At 44.4% G+C, this 23,896-nt stretch overlaps 1 protein-coding gene across 2 annotated transcripts in view; it reads right to left on the reverse strand.

The window, feature by feature from the left end:
* Positions 1-4,955: 4,955 nt before the first annotated feature.
* Positions 4,956-23,896, reverse strand: part of AIFM1 (apoptosis inducing factor mitochondria associated 1) — a 32,473-nt gene continuing 13,532 nt past the window's right edge. For both annotated transcript variants that reach the window (XM_055338499.1, XM_055338498.1), the window contains exons 4-16: positions 22,903-23,027; positions 22,646-22,776; positions 21,135-21,225; positions 16,278-16,362; positions 15,518-15,594; positions 14,498-14,606; positions 13,113-13,220; positions 12,678-12,766; positions 11,541-11,681; positions 9,156-9,298; positions 7,288-7,412; positions 5,557-5,753; positions 4,956-5,221 (exon numbers count right to left, since the gene is read on the reverse strand). In XM_055338499.1, coding sequence (XP_055194474.1) covers positions 5,150-5,221; positions 5,557-5,753; positions 7,288-7,412; positions 9,156-9,298; positions 11,541-11,681; positions 12,678-12,766; positions 13,113-13,220; positions 14,498-14,606; positions 15,518-15,594; positions 16,278-16,362; positions 21,135-21,225; positions 22,646-22,776; positions 22,903-23,027 — 1,493 coding nt within the window. In that variant the 3' untranslated portion in view covers positions 4,956-5,149. The remainder of the gene's footprint in view (positions 5,222-5,556; positions 5,754-7,287; positions 7,413-9,155; positions 9,299-11,540; positions 11,682-12,677; positions 12,767-13,112; positions 13,221-14,497; positions 14,607-15,517; positions 15,595-16,277; positions 16,363-21,134; positions 21,226-22,645; positions 22,777-22,902; positions 23,028-23,896) is intronic.

Raw genomic sequence — 23,896 nt, forward strand, 5'->3', positions numbered from 1 at the left:
GGGTTCTGGTTATAACTTGCTGAGTCAAAAGAGAATCACAAGTCATAAACTAAAAAACCACACCAAAAAAACCAAACCTGTAAATCTAGTTGAGCTAAAGGGACAGCAGAGGCCATGTGGGAGACATTTGCCAAGAGCTTTGAGTCCATTTAGTGTCTGCTCTAGACCTTAGAAATGAAAGGCAACTGAGTCCAATGCAAGGTGAGTACCTGTAGAAGTACCTGAGAGATTTTTCCATACACAGGAGGTTAAAACTGAGGGTGGAGGGATAGTCTAGTCTGTTCTCCTCGTTTTACAGATGAAGCTATGGAGACCTAGGTAAGTAGCTGCCCTGGCTATCCAGGCTCAAACAGCAGAGCTGAGATTCAAATCCAGGGGTCCTCTTTCCACTGCACTCTACTACTTGAGAGGAAAAAAAGTATGGGCAGAGAGCACTTACTGGCACCTGAGGAAGACACATAGGGAGAAGGAAAACAAGTGGGGGAGATTGCAGAGATTCTGAGAGGAAAGAAGGAAAATGAAGGGGCTGAGGAAAAGTGAGAGAAAGGCAAGAAGAACATTAGCTCCATCTCTTCAGGCAAGAAGAACATTAGCTCCATCCTCTGTAATAAGCTTATCACACATGTTCACTTAAGCATAAACATATTCATGTTTTGTTCGAAGAGATGACAAGATACAACCATAGGATGGAGTGATTTGGTGGGTGAAAGAAAAGCCTAGACTAGATAGAAGCAGAACAATGGAGCAACGTGAGGAATCGTGAAGCTCCGACTTGAACTCACACGTCATACTCCTAGCACTGGTGCTGCCCATCCTGTGTCCACCACTAGGTTATACGGCCATGAGGGCAGGGACTATACATTACTCACCCTCTTATCTCTAGGGCCTATCGTACCGTGGCATGCAGTAACTGTGCAGCACATGTTTGCTAGCTGACCAGTAAATCCATTTATGAGCTGGTGTATTTATAAATTCAACGCCCATGTTTGGTGCTCCTCCAGAAGCATCCCTGTGTTGAGTAGCAAGTGCCCAAGGCATCGCAGTAGGTAGGAACTTGCCCAGGAAGCCCGGCACCTCTGTCCACAGACAGCAGATGCGACTCCTGGGCTTTTCCCAAGTGACACACAGCCCCAAGTGACCTTGGGGGCTCCACTGGGACATCTTGGGGCAGGTACAAGATGAGGCAAAATTCAGGAGGGTCTCTGCCTGGTGGCTTCTGGCAGGTATTTTGGCTTTTTGTCTCCAAATTGCCAACGCCCACCAGCCAAAGAGCAGTGGGATTCTCCTGGTCTTGGACAAGTTAGGTTTAATGCTCACTGCAGTGATGGGGAATGCACAACATGGGGAACCACAGAGTGGGGCAGAAGGGTACTAGGAAGGATTTATTAGAGGATTTGGGCCAGGCTGGGTGACTGGAGGGAGGGTTGAAGGAAGCAGGGCTTTGCTTTGGATTGGATGCAGTTAAGCACGAAAAATCCAACGATTGGATGCCTTATTCAATAAATTTTATCCTATAGGAGGGCCAGACTAGAGTGAAGCAAAAGCTGTAATTGGTAAGGAAGTAGCAATCGCTCACATCAGACAGTATGGGGGGTTGGGTGTTGGTCATTTCTGTGGTTTGGTCAATGTTCATGTTTTTGCCTGTATTCACACATGATGATGAAGTGGTCTTGTTTCCGTCTGCATCCACCATGGTCAGAATGGCCTCGTATGAAGCTAATGTCTTGCGAGTATGTTTACATTAAACAGAATACCCGGGCCTAATGGTGAGTGCCAGGCCCATTTGTCGTAATGCCACTGCCTCGCCACCAGTCCCAGGCCCACCCACCTCCGGATGTCAGGGGCTGCATCTCTCTTTCTCAAAATATCCATTTTGAGATGATTCCTATTTTCCAACCAGGGCTTGGCAGTCCAGTATCTAAATGTTAGACCCTCCCTGTACTCTGACCCAGTCACACCCATCTGTAGAACCAGCCAGGCAAGGGAACGTCATCACTGGCTTGGGCTGTGTGTCTGTGTGTAGTTTTGTGTACATGTGTCTGTGCCTGCCAGAAATTCCCTGATAAGTTGGCAAAGAGGCCAGAGGCGGTTCTACTTCACCTCTGGGCCCGTAGGACTTCCCCTCTGCCTGGAGAGCGAGGTACTAGGATGGAGTTCTAACAATCTCCAGGGAAGCAAGGGTGCCCAGCCTTAAGTGGGGTCAGGGAAGGACAGGAGGGGATATCACAGCAGCCAAACTTTAGAGGAGTGGGAAAGGGAAGGGGTAGTGGTGGAAGGGAGGGGGGAGTTCTTTTGTATAAATGGGTCTCCAGAGAAGCTGCGAACTTTCCTTCAAGGAAGCAGCCTTGTAGTAGGTCACCATGGATCCTCGCCCCTACCCCTTTCTCCTCCAAGCCTCGTCTCCCAAATGGGCCCTGTTGATTAGAACAACAACCAATCACATATGTTGACCTCGTCCTCCACTAAGAGGCTTACTGTGCCTCTTTTCCAGACAAACGTGCTTTCCTCACTCAGGTCCATCTCTCCAGCTAAAGTATGAGGACATCTTCCGGGTACCTTACAGGTGGCCAGGCAAAGGCCAGGACCACCATGATGTGGTGCTGAAGTGCCATCAGAGATCCTTGGCAAAGTGGCAAAGCAAGGTAAAATTGAAGTCAGGCAGGTGGGCTCCAAACACCAGTGTTTTGGCAGAGCCTCAGCCCTTCTCTGCAGGGCATGGGGAGCTGTGTTCTGTACTGTGCTGTGGCCCAGCTACTCACAGGCCAGCTATCAAGAGTCAGAATTCAACTGGTACTGCTCCTCGTCTGTATGGTTAGAAATAGGTCCCTGCAATCCTTGGGGGCCTGGACAGACCAAATGCATCCTGGGTATATGTGGTCAGTCTTGGCAGTGGGTGAAGTGATGGGGGCGGGCGTCTGATAACCTGGATTACAGAGAACAGAGGTTACAAGGTAGAGGGTCACTTTTGCAGTAAGCCCTGTTATCTACATTGTCCAACCAAGCAACCAGGGACTTGTTCAGGACTCTGCCAGGGTTCGGGGGGATGGGGCATGCTGTCCTCCTTCTGAGAAAAAAGAAAAGTCTCTGTTCTGGGATACATTACTATCAATTTAGGGAGTGAGTGAACACTAATAATGCAGAGAATGACTTAATGAACAATCAAGCTCAAAGGTAATAGGTACAATTGGGAGTTCAGAGATGAAATCATGCACGGGTGCTAAGCCAACTGGTACCGTGTTACCAAGTGCGATTTCATCTGGGCCTTGAGAGGTAAGCAGGATGGGTAGGTAAAAGGGAATGGGGATGAATATGTGAAGATGTGAAGAGCATGAACCTAAGTGTAAAGGTGTCTACCAGATGTGTACGTGTGCACACGCATGTGTGTATGTTGTGGGAAAGGAGGCTGGGTGGGATGGGGGCAGAGTGGGCTGAGATCAGGAGCTCTGTGGAGGACTTTGGACTTGGTATGGTTGATGACAATGGGGGGTGGGGGTGGGGATGTGGCTGGGAAGACGTGGACTAAGTGACACTTCAGGAAGTGATCTAGCAGCAATAGTTGACGAAGGACAGTTGCGCTGGCTGGTCACCATCCTTGGTGTGTCCACAGTATTTTGTCTTTTTGTGGACACATCCTACTGTATTATACTCCTGTGTACACATCTCTGCCTTCCTCAGCTGATGCCAGGAGTTCCTGAAGTGGTCATGTTTCCTCCATCTTCCTGTTCTGACATCTACCTGACTCACACTAGGCACTCAATGAACACTGACTAGGTGAATAAGTCATTTCATTTTACTTAACTGAATTACAATGACACTCCATACAAGGATAACAACTGTCAAAAAATTAGATGAAATTGCACATAACACTAAAAAAAAGACACATCACAATTTGATCTTTTTAAAAACGATTTGTGAAGTGCTTCAGGATCTTAGAACTACCACCATCTTTGTAAGTAGTGATTATTACTGTAGAATAATTCCTATTTCATAGGATGCTAGGTGAGTTTTCTACATATGGATTTGGGTGTGCCACGCATCAGATCCTATTTCACTAAACCTGTATACATATAGTAAGAATCTGTCCTAGTGCAGCAGATTCTTTTTTTAAGAAACTATTTTTAAATAATCTCTACACCCAACATGGGGCTTGAACTCGACTCTGAGACCAAGAGTTGCATGCTTTTCTGATTGAGCCAGCCAGGCATCCCAAGATTTGATTTTTTAAAAGGTTTTATTTATTTATTCATGAAAGACACACAGAGAGAGAGAGAGTCAGAGACACAGGCAGAGGGAGAAGCAGGCTCCATGCAGGGAGCCCGATGTGGGATTCAATCCCGGGTCTCCAGGATCACGCCCTGGGCCAAAGGCAGACGCTAAACCACTGAGCCACCCAGGGATCCTGCCAAGATTTGATTTTTAAAAGTAATTTGAAATGTAAAAAATAAGTTGATTTATGAAACTCTGACTTCTGTTCTCAGGAAATCATCTGTACAGCAAGGCTTGTCTATAAGCCTATTACGAAAAAGGGGTTAGGGGAGAGCGAATTTCTAGTTTGAGGGGCAGTACATGGAGGGATTGAGAGATGGGAGTTCAGAGATCATGATCCTTCAAGGAGTCTGTCTCCAGGTCTAGCCATGAATCACCAGGTCTCTGAACCCTTGTTTCTTTTGCAGTAAGTGACCTTTTTGACCCCTTGTGGGTCCAAGCCAGTTCTGAACAGGACGACAGGAATTGTTCTGGGTAAAGCAGAGTCTATTCCATGTTTATGTGTTCGCTCATTCAACAACGGATGGGGCAAGAGAGACATTCAGGGAACTGAAATAGTTGAGAGTGCAGAGCAGGGACAACAAAGCTGAGAAAAATCATGCACTTGCTAGTAGCTCCAGTGTGCTTGCCTGCTAATATGCACAGCTCTCCTCCTTTCACCCACCCGTTCCCTCTCAAAGAGAACAGAATTTAATTTAGAAGAATCAGGTTTTATTTAGTGATGTGAACATTAAGAATTTGCCTACATGGTTGAAATATTCACAAAGGACTTTGCCATTCACACTCATACACACAGAGGGAGTCTGCTGAATAAAAAATGCTCCTTTACTCATCCAAGCTGCCGTCAAGGACAGCAGGGAGTTTGCCTGTTCTGCTGGGGGCTTCAGTCTTCATGAATGTTGAACAGTTTGGCTACTTCGTTGAGATCTTCGTGTTGCTCACCATCCTTAATGATCTGAGGAAGAGAGTGACAAGGGGTCACTGACTCACTTTGTGTGCACTAGGGCTGGCCTGCACAATGGGGCAGCCCAGGCCAGCCCCCGCATTGCACGGGGAGGAAGCTGTGTGAACAGCTTTGTCAACCCCAAGTGAATGCATACCAACTCCCGAGCCACCCAGCCAAGTCCTGCGTGAAAAAGAAATGCTCCTGAGCCAAGGCTACACCTTTGTTCTGCTCAGGCACGGTCTGACCCAGGTGGACAATGCATAGCAGGGCACCCGCTGAAGTCCCAGGTGCATACTCTGGCCCGTGCTTCCCATCTTCCTTCAGGAGCTCTGGCAGGTACCCACCTTCCTTGCTATTGGCATTCGGTTGAAGATGTTCCACAGCACAATCCCCACCACCACTTTATCCCTGAGGTAGAAGATGACACCTTTGCCGTAGTCTTCCCCTTGGGCAGGGGTCTGGGGGACTGCAGGATTGCTGGGAGGAACTGCAATTTCTGAGGCCTCAGACTCTGTCTCACTCTCTGAGCGGATACCAGTCCCTGTGGCCGACCCCCAAAACAAACAAAATCAAAACACAACAAAGTCAGTTAGGAACTTAGGAAATTCTAGCAGGCAAATAACTTTTGACATCTGCTTCAAGCTGCATCTAGAGGATTTGTTTTTTATGCTCCCCTCAGTAAACACTGGCCTTCTCCAGCTCCTCTCCATTGACAAAGCCAACAAAAGCTCTTCCTTGCTGGCTCTGGGGCACTGGGTCTAGTCTGACCCAAAACTTCCCCTATTATCTCATTTTAAATTTATGCTATTAATGATTTCCTGGTATCTGGATTTCTTCAGACTGAAGAAGACTTGCTCTTGTCCTCTGAGAAACATTCTAGAGCTACACAGTCCTGTACAGTAGCCACTAGCCACAAACAGCTTTTCTAATTAAAATTAGTTAAAATAATTAAAATTTAATCTATTTTAACCAAAATTAAATAAAATGTAAAATCCAGTTCCTCATTTGCACTAGCCACATTTCAAGTGCCAAACAGCCACATACAGCTAGTGGCTAATGTATTGGGCAGAGCAGAAATAAAACACTGCCATTAGAGAAGAAAGGTCTATTGGACAGTGCTGCTAGAGAGGCACTCTGGCCAAAGCAGGAGAGGGCGCTTCCATATGGGAAAACCACAGTGGAGGTGTCTCCTCCTGGGGAGGGAGCATGTTGTCCTTTGAGAACCACCAGGCTGCAAATAATACTATCCGGTGTACAGAGTAGTGATCCGGAGTTTATAAGTCTCTGGGTCCCTCTCCTGGATCTGATTCTCCAGAGAGGGCTGAATGAAGGAGTAGGTGTATGCCATCCACCTGGAGTACATGGAAAAAGGACCTATATGTCCATATAATATCCTGCTCTCTCCTTCCTAAAGGACAGCCTGTTCTCGAAACGCCTCTGACAAGAGGACACAAAGGTTAAATAACTTCAGCTAGGGTCATGGAAGGGAGAGAGAGCAGGTCTAAGAGTTAATGAAAGAGATGCATGTGGGAGAGAAATTCATTCCATGAGAGGTGCCTCCCATCTAAAGAAAACCCGGTGGGAAGATGTGACAAATGGAATTACAGGCAGCTCAAGAATCACTCAGCCCAGTTCTTCACCACCCAGGTCCCATGGAGGATAGAAGGTCCTACACTAAGGTTCTCAGGCCTAAACTAAGGTTCCTGCGATTAGTGGGAAGTAAATAAGAATGATAAAAAATACACAAATCTTAAAAGTTCAGGTTTTCTGCAGCGTGCAGGGCATCCCAGTCCCTAGAGGCACACTGAGCAAGAGTGGCTGAACTCGCTACCGTCCAGAGGCAAGGATGAACACCCACAACATCTGAGTCTCCGTTCTCACCGGGGTAGCCTGATTTTGCTAGCTCTCAGACCACAAAGGAGTGTGGACTTCGGGCTGGGTTTATTTTAAAGCACAACATGAAGAAAGGCTTTCACAGACACTTCCCTCTGGCCAATACAGAAAACCCTTGTTTGGGAGGACTTGGACCACTGCTTCTCAGCACTCTTCCAAGGGAAGCAATTGGCTTTCCTTACCTGACTGCTCTGTGGCAGATTTGGGGTTGTCTTGTGCAGTTGCTTTAGCGAACACACCAACTGTGGGCAAACTACTGTCCACAAGACCAATAGCTTCATAGCCAACATCAGGACCCAAGTCACTCCTAAGGAAGGAGAGAGAGAGAAGAGGGTGTTCTGTCAAGGGACTACAAAGAATGACACGGTGATGTATTTTAATTTTGTCTAAGACACCACATTTTGGGTTGTGCCAACCAAAGAATTTGGTATGTGCAACAAGAGAAACGCCAAACCGATCAGTCAGCTTGCTGGGGCATCTGGGGACAACTGGGAGAAAGCATTATTATCCCAAAGTAGCTTCTATTTTCCTTTCCTTCTATTTTTCTATTATACATACATATCCATACAACGATCTACACTTGCTTAAATGTAGCCACACTTTTACCCCATACCATACTTGGAGAGTGATGGGTTCAACTTTACTATTTCCTACCTTCCTTTATGTCATCCTAAAACTGTGTTTTTGAAGCTTTAACGAGTGTTCCATACTTATGGAATTCACAATCTGAGATATTTTAAAGTTTCGTTAATGGGCAGTATTTCCTCTGAGCCTTCATTTTTCAAGATTAGAATGCCTCTATCTACTTGGTTGTTTCAATTGTTCTTGGAAACTTTTCCTATCATCATCACACTGTTCTTAATATGCCAGCAACTTCAAGAGTACTTGTGGCACAGACACCATGGTTTTGTAATCATGTGAGGCCACTACTCGTGGTTTTGTTTCTGGTACTCTACCTTTTGTCCTCATTTAATTAAGTGATTAAAATTTGAGTTTAATTAACACACGTTACAGTAATTTCAAATGTACAACTTAGTGATTTGATGAGTTTATGTATTATGCTGTGTTCACACAAGCATAGCTACCATTTGTCCCCTTACAACACTATTAGAATATCATTGACTAAATTCCTTATGCTCTGCTTTTTATTACAGTGTTGTCATTTCTTGACCACAGAAGCTCATTGGACTGGTGTCTTCAGGGAATAGTCTACAATAACTTCTTGGATTCTGCTCCTGTGACCTAACTGCTAACTCTATAGCTATGGACTATTTTTTTTCCTAACTGTATTCTTGTATGTGTTGACCCTGGAATCCATCTGTTATATTTCTGCTGCCCACCCACAAGACTGTGTGTGATTGTCCTAAAATGTATTCTCACCAGCTGAGAATTTCCTCAACTGAAACTGCTTAGAGGCTTCTGAAACCTTGAAGTTTTTTATGTATCCCATCTTTCAAAGTAACAAGATGAGAGTGTGTCGAATAAGGCCAATCCCAGTACTCAGGAACATCCATTGGTAACTTTTTGCTATCCAGAGAAGTGCCTATATGTGCCTGACTTTGAACTGCTGATCTTAAGGATATATGAGTAGGCTGCCTTTTTTTTTCTTAAAGTAATCTCTACACCTAACATGGGGCTCAAACTCATGACCCTGAGATCAAGAGTCTCATGGTTCCACTGACTGAGATAGCCAGGCACCCCTGGGCTGCCTTTTTTGTCAGTATGTTATGCTCATTAGGGTTAGCACTAAAGAACAAATAAAAATATGCTGCCATTTATAGCTAAGAGTACATGTTTGTATCACCTACTGTAGCTCAAATTCTGAGCTATTTTATCGGAAGTGTTGATGCCATCTACACTCATTCATCCAGTCTAATTTATGCCAGGTGAGGCCTTTTACCGGAAGGCTGCTTGGGTGGAAAATGCATGGAAAAATGGAATCTCTTCCTCTTCTGCATGAAGCTAATTGGCCCACATGGAAAGGAAACTAACTGAGTTCCATTAATTCTATGTTCTAAGCAGTTGAATCTGCAAGGTACAAAACTATTACCAGAACATTGACTGATGCCAATATGGCTTAGCAGCTCCAGTCATATTTTCTCCAGCCAATCTTCCACTCACGACAGCATGATCATGATGCTCTACCCGCCTCCTACCCAACTTTATATCGTAGAAGCATGCAGCATCTCCTGCCTTTGGAAACAAATACATTACATGAGCACATGATAAAAAAGCAAACTAAAGACAGAATATATATTTTGAGGGCTCAAAAAAAACCTTGTATTGTTAACAAATTAGTGTTTTCCATTTATAGGCCAGAATCGCACCTACGCTATTAAAAAAAAGTTGAGATTCCATCAAAAACAAAAAAACCATTCTATGCTAACCCCCCAAAAACAAAAAGCCATTCTATGCTTCCACAAAGTGAAGCTAAATCTTTTATGCTGCAGCTCACACCTATTTCTGCTCTCGTTCTGCCCTTAGCAGAGACCAAATATTTATTTATTTATTTATTTATTTATTTATTTATTTATTTATTTATTTATAATTTATGATAGTCCCACAAAGAGAGAGAGAGAGGCAGAGACACAGGCATAGGGAGAAGCAGGCTCCATGCACCGGGAGCCCGATGTGGGATTCGATCCTGGATCTCCAGGATCACGCCCTGGGCCAAAGGCAGGCGCCAAACCGCTGCGCCACCCAGGGATCCCGAGACCAAATATTTAACAACCATGATTTGTAGAATATTTTTTCCTGTGCATGGAAACCATTTTTCAGGTGTGAGACCTAGAAATCTTTCCCAAGATACGATTTTCTTTCAGTCAATTCAGTATCTATTCGTTCATTCACCAAATATATGGAGAACTTATTTCTGTACAAAGTACATACTGTCTGGGTGGCTGAGACAAACCTGACCCCCCCACAAAGAGCATATAATCTAGTGGAGGAAGATGCAGCGTCATTCCTCACTATAGTGCAATGCAAACCAGCAGTGTGTCATGGGACAGATACAGATGAAGTGAGATCAGGGTTTCAAGCAGAGAGAGAGAGAGAGAGAGAGCGCGCCTTGGCTTGAAAGTGAACAAGGCCAACTTCACTGAAGATGTGGCACGTGAGTGCTCTAAACCTTTGTGGTTATTCAGACTCCCCCAAAGCAACCTAAAAATCCAACGTGTGAGCAATGGTGAAGCAAACTATGAAATCTATGTGGTGGACTATTATTATCAGACCACAGAATCTGAAGCAACATGGAAAATACATGAGAATGGTAAGAACGAGGAGGATACAAATGTTTATATATAGCACATTTACTATGACCAACTACAACAGGGAAAAAAACCCTATGCACAAGACAACGAAGGGAAGGAAATACACCAACATATTGGTGGTTGCTATAGGTGATTTCCCTCCTTTACCATTCTTGTCTGTTTTCCACGTCGAGTGCATATTGCTTTTTTATGGTTTATTTTAGAGAGGTGAGGAGAGGGGCAGAGGGAGAGAGAATCCCAAGCAGACTCCCTGCTGAGCACAGAGAAATCAAGAGTTGGACTCCCAACCAACTGAGCCACTCAGGTGCCCGTGCATTTGCTTTTATAATAAGTTTAAAAAAAATTCAGTACACTTTAGGGGTGCCTGGGTGGCTCAGTTGGTTAAGTGTCTAACTCGTGATTTCAGCTCAGGTCATGATCTCAGGGTCCTGGGATGGAGCCGCTAGTCGGACTCTGCACTCAGTAGTGGGGAATCTCCTTGGGATTCTTTCTCTCTGCCCCTCCCCCTGCTCACACACACTCTTTCTCTAAAATAAATAAATATATATATTTTAAAATCCAGTACACTTTATCTTTAAAAAAAAAAAAGCTTTAAGGGAAAAACACCCTTCAAAGTTTCTATGTCCTTAGTTACAGAGTCCATAATCAAACACAATACACTTGTAATGATCTAACAATGGGGAAATTACCTCATGGTTCCTACATACTATAGTCTTGTTTGTGTCATAACAGATTTTTTAAAACAGCTAAAAATAGTGCTCAAAGATAATGAAAACAGAGTAATTTTCCCTTCTAGAAACTGTTCTAAAACTGCCTCATCCTCCATTCCCTGGGCTCACTTTCGGGCAAAGGGAAGAGCAGATCAATCTGAAAGCTGGGCACATGTCCATCAGGGGAATGCCGATGGTGGCTGCCAACCGTAAAACGGGAAGAACTCTATTTCTGTAGGCACACACATTGTTCATTTCCTTTTCCACTAGCTTGTGGCATGAGGCCATACCTGATCTTGTAAATCAAGTAGTTGGATTTCTGTTCTTTACCCTTGGCCTCCAAACATTCTGACTCTATTTGGGCAAGGTGCTGATGAGCTTTCACACACTGCTGGGCAGATGTGCTCATGGGCTGGGGACAAGGAACCATCCCTGCTCATGCTATAGCACACTTACCACCCAGATGTTGGAACGTGCTTGGAGCTCTGCATTTACTCGGAAGCCACCAAAATCAGAGTCGATCTCTAGTCCACCAGTCTTGGCCAACTCAACATTGGGCTCCAGGCCCACAGCTGCCACTATGTAGTCAGTTTCTACCTGAGGGGAAAAAAAAGAAGTAATTCAGCTAATTACCACAGTTTTCACCTATGTCTATGGACATAGCAACTGCATATTATTTTACTAAGAACTGGACCTTTAAAAACAAATCACTGATTAACTTACATAACCCTGGTAAACAGATTTAATGTTCTACTTTATAAAGATCCTCTGAACACAAACATACACCACATCATAACAGAAATCTGCCACCCTTGTAAGATCTCAAAAATCTGTGATATAGACAGGAAGGCAAAAGTAGTTCACAGGTGTCTACTCTGGCTCTCATCATTTTTATTTTTTTAATAAATTTATTTTTTATTGGTGTTCAATTTGCCAACATATAGAATAACACCCAGTGCTCATCCCGTCAAGTGCCCACCTCAGTGCCTGTCACCCAGTCACCCCCACCTCCCCTTCCACCACCCCTAGTTCATTTCCCAGAGTTAGGAGTCTTTCCTGTTCTGTCTCCCTTCTGATATTTCCCACTCATTTTTTCTCCTTTCCCCTTTATTCCCTTTCACTACTTTTTATATTCCCCAAATGGATGAGACCATATAATGTTTGTCCTTCTCCAATGGACTTATTTCACTCAGCATAATACCCTCCAGTTCCATCCACGTCGAAGCAAATGGTGGGTATTTGTCGTTTCTAATGGCTGAGTAATATTCCATTGTATACATAAGCCACATCTTCTTTATCCATTCATCTTTCGATGGACACTGAGGCTCCTTCCACAGTTTGGCTATTGTGGACATTGCTGCTAGAAACATCGGGGTGCAGGTGTCCCGGCGTTTCATTGCATCTGTATCTTTGGGGTAAATCCCCAGCAGTGCAACATTCTTATTTTAATGGAGGGAACAGTTCATTCAGAAAATTATGACAGGCTAATGGTGGCTGCCATGAAAACTGTCTACTGTTATCAAATGAAGGAGTAAGAATGAGAAAGGGGAGGGCAGACCTGGAAGGTCTGGCAGCCCATCTTCCCCTCCTTACCTTCCGGCCGTCTTTCAACTTGATGAGTAACCTGCCACCGCTGACTCCAACTGATTGCACAATAGCATTGGGAAGCACTTTAACCCCCTCTGTGAAGGCAAACAAGACCTGGGGCTGAGCCTGTGAGCACCTCCCCTTCATGACAAGTAGGGAAGCTGACTAAAGGCACCCCATCATAAAACCAGTAATCATCAGTACGCAGGCAGCCTCAGAGAACTGCAAGAACTCACACCCACAGCTCATTTCCAGTACTTCTGGGAATTTGGTGCATCAGATGCAGAACACCTACATGAACTTGGCTGAGTAGAGAATGGTGGAAATATTTCATCTGCCAGGTGATATGGCATATGTCAAGGGAGTTCCCACAGAAGCCAACTTTGCATTAGGTCTAACTCAAAGGAAAGAGTGGCAGCATATGGAAAGAAGTCTCTCTACCTCGTCTGACTTTTTCTGTGGTCCAGTTGCTGAGGTATTCAGGGAGGATCTTTCCCATATTTCCTTTCTCAGGAAAGAGTTGAATCACTTCTGTACCCAAAGCTCGAGCTGGGAAGAAGAAAAAGAGTAGGTACAACAGGAGGCAAAAGCCAATCCTGGGAAGACAGGAGGAGAAGTGAAGGAGCAACAGGTAGCCATTCACTACACACAGGACAATGCTGTGACCCAGGCCAGACCTCCTGTTTGTGGGGCACTGGGGCACGAGGACACCAACAGGGCAAACACAACAGGTGCCAGATCTGTCGTCCCCAGATTGAACTACACACCATGAACTGAGTGCATTATACCCAGGTGTCAGCTCAGGCTCACACATGTGCTTTGTGATCTCTGAACAGGAAGCACCCTCCTGAGAAGACACCCTGATTTCACGCAGCTGAAAACTAACATTAAGGAAAACGGTTGCCATGAAACATTCAAACTGGAACACATAGATCTGCCGAACTGGGAACCATCATGTATCTGAAGAAAGTCTTTTATAGGGAAGAGGAGTTCAGATATACATACAATTCTGTAGTCTACGTTGCCCTCCCCTTACCGTCTTAATAACTCACTTTCCTTTATATTTTCTTTTTTTTAAAAGATTTTTTAAAAGAGATTTATCTATCAGATGCTTAATGGACTGAGCCACCCAGGTGCCCCTGAAGATTTTATTTTTAAGTCATCTCTGTACCCAATGTGGGCCTCGAACTCACCACCCTGAGGTCAAGAGTCACATGCTCAATCGATAGAGCCATCCAGGCATTCCCTTAATATTTTATTTCTGAGGAGTCCTGGCTTAGAGTCTAGAGGAAGGGAAACAAAGCATTTCTGCTCAGTTGGTCATGACAGCTTTTTGGTCACTAAGGGATTCCTCATGAGAACTAAGCTCCATGCTTAGTTTTTCACCACAGAAGTCTTTTTTTTTTTTTTTTAAAGTAAACTCTGTCCCCACCGTGGGGCCTGAACTCACACCCCCAAGATCAAGAGTCACATGCCCTACTGACTGAGGCAGCCAGGTGCCCTTTACCATATAAATCTTAATCAAAATCTTTCTACAGATCCTGGCAAATGCACCCCTGGAATTTGTGAGAGCCCCACAAAGTATGGGATATAAGACAAGAGAAGAGGTAGCTCAGTCAGTTAAGCATCTGCCTTCAGCTCAGGTCTTGGTCCCAGGATCCTGGGATCGAGCCCTGCATTGGGCGTCCTGCTCAGCAGGGGAGTCCGTTTCTCCCTCTTTATCTGCCCCTACTCTCTGTGTGCACACTCTCTCTAAAATAAATAAATAAAAATCTTTTTAAAAAAGACCAGAGAAAGAAAAATCGAGGTCACTGCCCAGTACTCACCCTTTCTGCCAAGAGCGCAGGCGAGTTCGCTACCCAGGAAGCCCCCACCGATTATCGTAATTGACTTGACTTCCCGGGAAATCTTCTCTAAGGTTCTAAAGTCTCCAATCTGCAGGATCACACCAGTTTAGTCCACTGATTTCCCAAAGGGGCATAGGATAATACCAAGAAATATTTTCTGCTAAATATTTGACATGTAATTTGCACATAAAATTATCTCCTTGTATGAAGTTAACACAATTATATAGCCTCTGTTATTGATGTAAATATCTCTCTCCATTGTAATATTCCTTCTGGCATCAGTTGATTCTCAACTGGGGGCAGTCTCGCCCCCTCTCCCTCACGGGACATTTGGCAATTTCTGGAGACATTTTTGGTTGTCACAACTGGGGGTCTGGAAGTGCTCCTTGTAGCTAGCAGGTGGAGGCTAGGGATGCTGCTCAATATCCTACATGCACAGGGCAGCTCCTCACAATGAACAGTTATCTAGCCCCAAATGTCAATGATGCAAAGGCTGATAAAACCTTATTCTATCAAAAATTTAAAAGATGAAACCAATCTTTTCAAATGCCTGTAAGAGTGGCTGGAAAATTTCAGCAGGTGTCATGAGTAAAGCACAGTGTTAGGAAGCAAAGCCGCCACTTCCTTTTTCACTTAGGTACTTGAGTTTTCTCCTCAAAGTCTCCACAGTAGCATTTGCAATGTAAAATGCCAAGAGGCTATAAGGAGTTTCAATGACTCAAATACATCAGGAAAAAACCCACTATGGAGGGGCAATTGGGAGGATCTACAGCAAGCAATTAAAACACTAAATGTATTTTTCACCCAGGAGCTGAAAACTCTTGAGTGAGATATTTGAGGTGCAGGGAGAGGCAGTGACTTGCTCAAGACCAGATAACAAGTCTATAGAAGAGCCATAAATAGAATTCCCATCTCCCAATTCCTAGGTGATCACTTGGGGATCACAAGATTATGCCACCTCTTCAAAAACCAACACATTGAAGGCACTAAAGCAATTACCTTTCTGAAAAGTGTTGTTCTACTCTTCACCTCCGCCCCAGCCCTATCAATGGCAGACAGACTTCTTGGAGTGCCTCCTGGAAATAGGAGGAAAATCCTTTAGCCCAACAAGCAGGAAGCTAGTTCAAATGATCCCGCCCCCCCCCCACACGCCCCACAAAGGTACCACAGTGGCGAGCATGGTCCTTGCTTGTGTTGCCTATAAGCATCCACTGGGCCGGGAGGCTTTGTTTCCTTTTCCCTGTCCTCCCAGCAGGCTTCTGTAAATTTCTTTTGAGAAGCCATTTCAAAGTCTCTCTACAAAGGGCCCGTCTTCCCCAGAGATGGCCACAAGGCCTCAGTTTTTGCTTCCCCAACCCCTTCTAGGGGTGTCACCAGAAAGCATGCTATGTTGGTTTAAGCGACTGCTTCAGTCTCCTTTCTTGATTTCTGGTTGGAATTCCGGCAATGAAGCCATGAGGCTGTATCACTTCCGGGGCACAGGGCAGAGAGGAGAGGGTGAGGGCTAAATGGCAAGAGGGGAAAAAAAAAGGCCATCCTCTTCCGTACCCATCTGTGCCCTTACCCGAAGGAAGAGCAAGGATAGTCCAGAAGGATTGCTGATCAGATCCCTGTAGTTAGCTGGGCTTTGCAACAAAAGAAGACACCCATTTCAGAAAGACTGGGTTTTGGTTTTCTTAAGATTAAGTAATGCCTGCTACATTAAAACTCGAATGAGTCCTGCCAGGAAAGGAATTCGTCTCCAGAGACACTCACTCACCTGTTGCAATCAAGCACTTTTCATAGGTTATCTGAGAGCCATCATTAAGTTTCACCATGTTGCCTCTCACATCGAGATGCACTACCTGGGTCGTTCACAGAAAGATGGAGAGATGAGTTAGCTTAAAACTCTTTTCATATGGAGACATAATTTACATAACATTAAAGTTAACATGTTAAAGCAATTCAGTGGTTTTTGGTATATTCACAGGGTTGTGCAGCCACCACCACTATAATTAGAGATCATTTCTATTACCTCCAAAAGGAACCCTTGTACCTTTCAGCCAACAGCCCAGCGAGAAGAATCTGTTCTTGACCTAAGGTGATCCTTAAGAAGCAGGCTCCCTGCAGGGAGCTTGATGTAGGACTTGATCCTGGAACCATGGCCTGAGCCAAAGGCAGATGCTCAACCACTTAACCACCCAGGCGTCCCAAGTAGTCACAGTTTCTTAAGCAGCCAACATGAAAACAAATCCCTACAGTCCCCAAAGTCCCTTCCCAATCTGTGGAAATGGCAAACAGAGACAGACTTTCACTTGGCTTATTTAGAAACCTTCTTTCTTAATAATGTTCCCACGTCCTCAACATTTTTACAAGATGTTCAGTTTAACTCTTACCCTTCCCTCAAACTCAGCACTCCCACCAAGGATGGCTCACATGTAGAGGCTGCCCATTCACGCACACTTGTCCCCCATCACACCCAGGGGTGTGGGTACTGGCTGCTCCCTCCAAATTCTTGCACCCTCATGCCCCTCTGAGAAGCACCAACCTGCATCCTACTAATCACTGTTATCCAGCCACCTCCCGGTCACTCCTCATTCACTGAAGACGTTGGAACCTGGCTCATGCTTTTCCTCTGAGCCACACCCAGAATCCCATCTCTTCAAGCTGTACTTCTACCTTGAATAGCCCATTTTGGGGTCACAATTTTCCATTCTTCCAGCTTTTTTTCAGTCCTGCTGTCACCTGTACTTGCTTTTGATTTTCTCTGCTTACCCAGTGGGCTGTTCCATTCCAAGTAATCTGGGCCCATGCTAAATCATCACTTGAACTGTTCTTCTGCTACCACCTCTAATTTCCTTGCACCCTACTCTTTCTTACGGTGAAAAGACTGAGATCTGGAGTCAGAGAGACTAGAGATTCAGTCTCTACTACCCTTCCTACTAGCTGCGAGGCCATTCATTCAAGACATACTTTTTAGGCACCTACTATGTCAGGAACTGAGGTAAGTGTTGGGGACACAATGGTAAAAAAACATACATTTCCTGTCTCCAGAGTCTGGTAGCCAAGGCAGACAATTTAACAAAAACTATAATCAAGAGTGAGAAATGCTCTGGTAAGGGTAGTACAGGTAGTTTTAGGAACATGGGATAGGTGCCCTCAGTTGAGCCTTCTGGAGGCAATGACATACACTGAATGACATAAATGATAGGATGGGTGACATAAATGACATGAAATGATTAGGTGGGTGAGTAGCTTCTATAGCCACCTTTGGTTTGTCCTTGGGTAAGCAACCCAACCTTACTAACTCAACCATCATGCTGCTCACTCTCAGACAACCAACCACCTGGTATCCTACTTTATTATAAGAACAAGTGAAGTCATTAAATATGATCTTCTGTGGCTTCCCACCTCCCAAGCCCTGAAGAAAAACTTCCTTCCTTCCTTCCAGCTTCTGGGATGAGGTGTCCTTTCTGTGCTGTTTCTGTGCCTGACACCCATCCCCCTCCCTTCTCACCTAGAACCATCTCCTGGTAGTTACCACTCATTGCCCCCTTCTCTGCGGCTCATTAACACACTTACCTCTTTCTCATTCTCAGGGTTATACCTCTGACTCTGTCCTCCTCAAGCTCCTACTAACTGCTGTCTTCCTTTCCTCATTTAAACTTTTTGAGGGGGTACTTTAGCCTCTTTTCTGACTTCATGATGACATCTGAGCCACTAAGTCTTTATGGCTCATTTTACAGTTCTTTTCCTGCCAGACCTCTTTGCTGCAAGGAGGACTCTTTCCAACCTCGGTCAGCCCCTGTCCTGGGCTTTCCTCCTTTAACTTCTTTCCTAGTTTCCTCTATGGTCTCTTCTTCAGCCTGCCTCTAAAAGTTGGTTTCCCCCGGGTTCCATCCTTGCCCCACTCCCCTCTGACTACAAAGTTCTCCACAGGAGTTCTCATGGTTTCAACTCCTACACATACGTAGATGATTCCCAAATTTCTGAGCCCAGACCCCTTGTCTGAGAGTCATTATCACATAACCAACTGCCCACAGGCCATCTCCACAGAAATATTCCATTTCATATATAACGCTCCAATACTAAATTTTCTTTCCCCCTTAAACTAGGTCTTCTTGTAATGTCTCTCTCAGCTGGGGCTACATCACCATCTACTACACAAGCTGGAAATCAGAAAGGCAAGTTTGCCCCCTCCCTCTCCCTAATATTCCACCTTCAATCTATCACCACAGCCCATCAAGGCTGCCTTCTAAGTATGTCTCCACTGTCTCCCACTCTGTCATTTCTCTATCAGGAAGTTATCCCATGGTGTTATTATGAGCTTGGGCTCTGGAGTCAGAATTCTGGAGTCAGACAGATCTGGGCTCAAATTCTGCCTCTACCACGTATTAGCTGTATGATATTGGGCAAGTTAGTTGACTTTTTTTTTTTTTTTTTGTAGGCTTCATGCCCAGCGTGGAGCCCAGTGTAGGGTCTGAACTCAAACCCTGACTGAGATCACGACCTGGGCTGAGATCAAGAGTCAGACACTTAACTGACTGAGCCACCCAGTTGACCTCTTTTTAATCTCATTTCTCTCTATATAAAATGGCAACAATAATAGTACCTGACAAGATTATTATGAGAAAATGAGAATGCTCATAAAGCATTTTAAAATTGTACTTACTACTGCTACTACTACTACTTCTTAATCATCCTTGCCACTACTGCCCTAATTTGGATTCCCATCGTCTCTCACCTGGATTATTGCAATAGTCTTCAAAATGGTCTCCCTCTAGTCTTGTCCCCCTGAAATCCATCCTCCTCAGAGGCAACAGAGGGAATACTTAAAATTCAATCTGCTTTATAACCCAATAGCCCCTTGGTGCCCACAGGATAAAGATCAAGTTCTCTTCCATGACAGAGTTCTCCATGGTCAGGCCCCTGTGTACCTTCTTGGTTTCATCTCTTGCTGTTCTTTAGCTTACACTTTCTGCTCTGTCAGTAGCTAGCTGCTTGTCGCCCTGTACAAAAGGTGCTTTTTCATACCCTTGTACCTTTGCTTATGCTGTCTTTTACTTGAACTCTCTTCACTTATCAGTAATCTGGTCAATTCTTCATTACATAAAATTTCCCATTCTCTCAGACCTCTTCCTCCAGGAAGCCTTTCCTGAAATCACAATACTGGCCATGTTTCCCATTGATTCCCACAACACATTATGCCTGTCTTTCTTACCCCACATCTATGTGTTATGATTGTCTGTTCATGTTTTTCTGTAAATACTGTTAAGCCGGGAGACACCTTGGTAGCTCAGCGGTTGGGAGTTTGCCTTTGGCTCAGGGTGTGATCCTGGATCTGGGGATCAAGTCCCACATTGGGCTCCCTATGAGGAGACTGCTTCTCCCTCTGTCTATGTCTCTGCTTCTCTCTCTGTGTCTCTCATGAATAAATAAATAAGATCTTGAAAAAAAATACTGTCAGGCCAGGCACCTAGGTGGTTCAGTTGGTTAAACGTCTGCCTTCAGCTTGGGTCATGATCCTGGGATCAAGCCCCAAATCAGGCTCTCTGCTCAGTCAGGAGTTTGCTTCTCCCTCTCCCTCTGCCTTTCCCCACTCCCACTCATGTGCTCTCTCTCTCTCTCAAATAAATAAAATAAAATTTAAAAAAATACTGTTAGGCCCTAGAGGGTAGGGCCTGTGTGTTATTTACACACAGAGGATACTTAATACCTAACGCCTCATTACCAGCTTATCCATAAACCTATATCCACCTCCTCTGCATAAGTCTCCTTATAGAAGTGGGCTTATCCCTAGCAAAGATCAATCCCTCCACTTGTGCTCTGGATCCCATCTACTCTGGACTTTGCTCCTTCTGATAACCCTTCCCTCTCTACTGGAACATTGCCATTAGTTTACAAACACTTTCTAGTACCTCCCATTAAGAAAAATGAAACATAACACAACAAAATACCCTCCCTGGACCCCACAAATTCCCTCCAATAACTGCCCCCATTACTCAGGTTCTAGTTTTTGTAAAGTTTAATGATATTTCCCATGCTGACCTAATACTTATTTTACTATCTTGAATAATATAGTCTCTTGTCATCAATAATCTCAAAGAAATGTTAGTGTGGAAAGTAGAAAGAAGAAAGAAGGGCAGAGGAGCAAATCTGGAGAGAGTACAGCTTCAGGGCCACACTGTCTTCCACGGTTTGACTTCTCTCAGAAAGTTGACATGTGATTCTAGGCTTTAAGATTTGCCTTTTTAAGATTTGTTTCTTCCCCCAGGAAGAAACACTAAGCAGTGAAGATTGGCAATATTAAACCTAAAATGGGGAATCCCTGGGTGGCTCAGCGGTTTAACATCTGCCATCAGCCCAGGGCCTGATCTTGGAGACCTGGGATCGAGTCCCACGTTGGGCTCCCTGCATGGAGCCTGCTTCTTCCTCTGCCTGTGTCTCCGCCTCTCTCTCTCCTCTGTGACTTTCATGAATAAATAAATAAAAATCTTAAAAAAAATAAACCTAAAATGACTCCATTCTTCTTCGATGAACTACAATGGCAGGACAGACGTAAACGAAAGTGGGAATACAAGTTACCATACTTGCTGCCCACATGGCGCTTGACAAGGGAAGCAGCTTACTAGCTCACCTTCTTCCCGGTGAGGACAGCCACACCACCATTCTCAATGTGAGGCAGGTCCTGAGCAGCGACGTAGAAAGATGGTGGCTGGAAATATATGCTGTGCAGAGAAGAGGGATAAAATGCTATAAGCACTTGGAAAATGTTATAGCAGTTCCCCCACGGCTTTAGTATAACTGTTGCAATCATGAAAAACTTTTAGGAACATTTTCCAGAGTAAAGTTTCCAAGGCTGCTTTATCTTGGTCATGACTTATTTACACAGAGGTATTTCAGACCAGTGGTTCTCAGCTGGGGGCAATTTGGCAAGGTCTGGAAACATTTCTGGCTGTAACAGCAGAGGGGAGAGAGGCTTCTGCTATCTAGTGGGCAGAGGTCAAGGATGCTATGAAACATCTTACAATGCACAGAGCAGCCCTCACAACAAAGAATTATCCAGTCCTAAATGCCAATAGTGCCAAGGTTGAGAAACTCTGCTCTGGATTTAGGTTCATTTCAAAACTAGAAGAAGAAAGGGCCCCTGGTGTGGCTCAGTCAGTTGAATGTCTGCCTCTTGGTTTTGGCTCAGGTCATGATCTCAGAATAATGAGATCAAGCCCTGCATCAGGCTCTGTGCTCAGTGGGGATTCTGTTTGAGATTCTCTCTCTCTCCTCTCTCTCTCTCTTAAATAAATCTTCAAAAACAAAACAAAACAAAAAACAACAAAAACCCCAAAATTAGAACAAGAAGACCACCCAAAGAGCTGGCATTCACACCTCAACCCAAATGTGTGTCCAGAATGGTGCTGGTCAATGGACAGCTAGGTAGGTCTAGCTCCCGAGAGGATTTTGCCTTAAATAGTAGACATTACCTATTAAGTATTATTTAAGGGATGGCTAACATAACTGACAGTATGCATCCTGCTTGACAATAGAACATGATAATGGGGGTGAGGGGGGTAGGCAGAGTTGTACAACTTGGTCCAGTATCAAAAGTATCACTAGTGAGAAAAAACGGACCCAAAAACATGGTACTGAAATCAAGAGATCAATGGAGTCCTTTAGAAGGAAAAGGCTTCTGGACCTGTATTTCCAAGTCTTTTGTGCAAATGTTTTAATAAAGAGTTTCTTCCTTACAGTGTTCCCACTCTATTCCTGCAATTCTGAATGCCTGCTAGGGTATCAAAGAAAATGCCAGAGAACAGTGTCTTTTCTTTTGCTTTCATGGGAGACACCTCGGCAAGTGGAAATGACAACACAGGCCAAGTTGATCTTCACAGCAGAGGTCCTGGAAATAGGAGCATTCGTACTTCAGAGGCCAACATTACAGCTTTACTTGTTGGCAGATCTGGTAACAGAATCCAGGACTCCTGCCACGGGAGCCTGCTGCCTCTAAGTTGTACCAAGTGTATACCCCAGCAGACTCCAGTGTGCAGCCAAGGCATCTCTCCTATGCACTGTACACAGTCTGTAAAATCCTGACTGATCCCCTGTGCTTAGATGAAGTTGCTAGTCAGGCCCATTTTATATAAGTGAACACACCTTCTCTCTTTTCCATTCCACTGTCTGAATCGCAGCGTCTTTGTGACATTTGGATCATCTGAAAACCACAGCTCTTTTGAAAGAGGAGGTCGCATGTATGGCAGCTCAGGATCTTCAGACACAATCAGTACCTTCAGTGTAAAATAATGATACTTATCATGGCCAAGTCACTTAAGAGGCAGATGTCAAAGGTTTTACACTGGCCAAGTGCTTGCAGACTATACCCTCCGTGCCAAGCAAAATAGTGTGTGCCTTACCCTGGCCCCAGGATCCCGAGCCCGGATGGATCTGGCTGCAGCAAAAGCAGCAGTGCCTCCACCGATAAGCAGGAATGGAACATGACTTGGTACCCTGACTTGAGGAACTGGTTCTCCTTCCGGAGCTGTTAGCAACAGATCAGACAGGGTGAATTTTCTTAAAATCTCAGATGACTCCTTACCGCTATTTAAAGTTTATTTATTTACTTTTTTAGTAATCTCTTCACCCAACATGGGGCTTGAACTCATGACCCCAAGATCAAGAGTTGGAGGCTCCTCTGACTGAGCCACCCAGGTACCTCTATTAAAAAAAATCACCTTTCACTTATTTCAATCCTTTACACAAAGCTAATAAAACACTGTACCTATATTAATCTTGGCAAATTCACAGGAGCCTGATGGGACAAGAAAAGCACATATCTTTTTCATTTCATAAGTAAAAAATATCCCCCAAAGAGGTGAATGATTTGGCCAATGTCATTCATTCATTAAGTCTTCACAATTAGAACCTAGCTTAAATATCTATCTATTTCTAAAATGTGTCAGGAAGTATGTATCAGAAAGCTTCTGCTCTTCCCATTAACTTTCTAATGACCAACAGGAAAATATTAAGCTCAGTTTCACATTTTGTTAGCAGTAAGGGGGGAAAACCCAGCAGGTTAACTGGGGATGACTATACGATGTTCAAGAAAAAGGAGTTATTTGAAGAAAGCAATGTAAATTGCCCACCTAGAGTTGTGGGGCTTATTAAAGGATTAAAACACTCCTCTCTCTGAAAAATTAAGCCAGTCATGGGGATGGAAGAGGATGGTTAGGGCTATTTGCTTTAGGAAAACAAATTTATTTTTAACAACTTGAAACTCCAAGGACTCTAGAGCAGAACAAAACAGACCAAAATAATTTCTTCATTGAAAAAAGGCCTTCATGTCTTTCCCAACAATTTTCTTCACCAAGCTTGCCTTTTGAATGTAAAGTTTGCATTTTAAGAGTCTAA

The sequence above is a fragment of the Nyctereutes procyonoides genome, unplaced genomic scaffold (assembly GCF_905146905.1).
Source record: "Nyctereutes procyonoides isolate TBG_1078 unplaced genomic scaffold, NYPRO_anot_genome, whole genome shotgun sequence".
In the NCBI taxonomy this organism is placed as follows: Eukaryota; Metazoa; Chordata; class Mammalia; order Carnivora; family Canidae; genus Nyctereutes; species Nyctereutes procyonoides.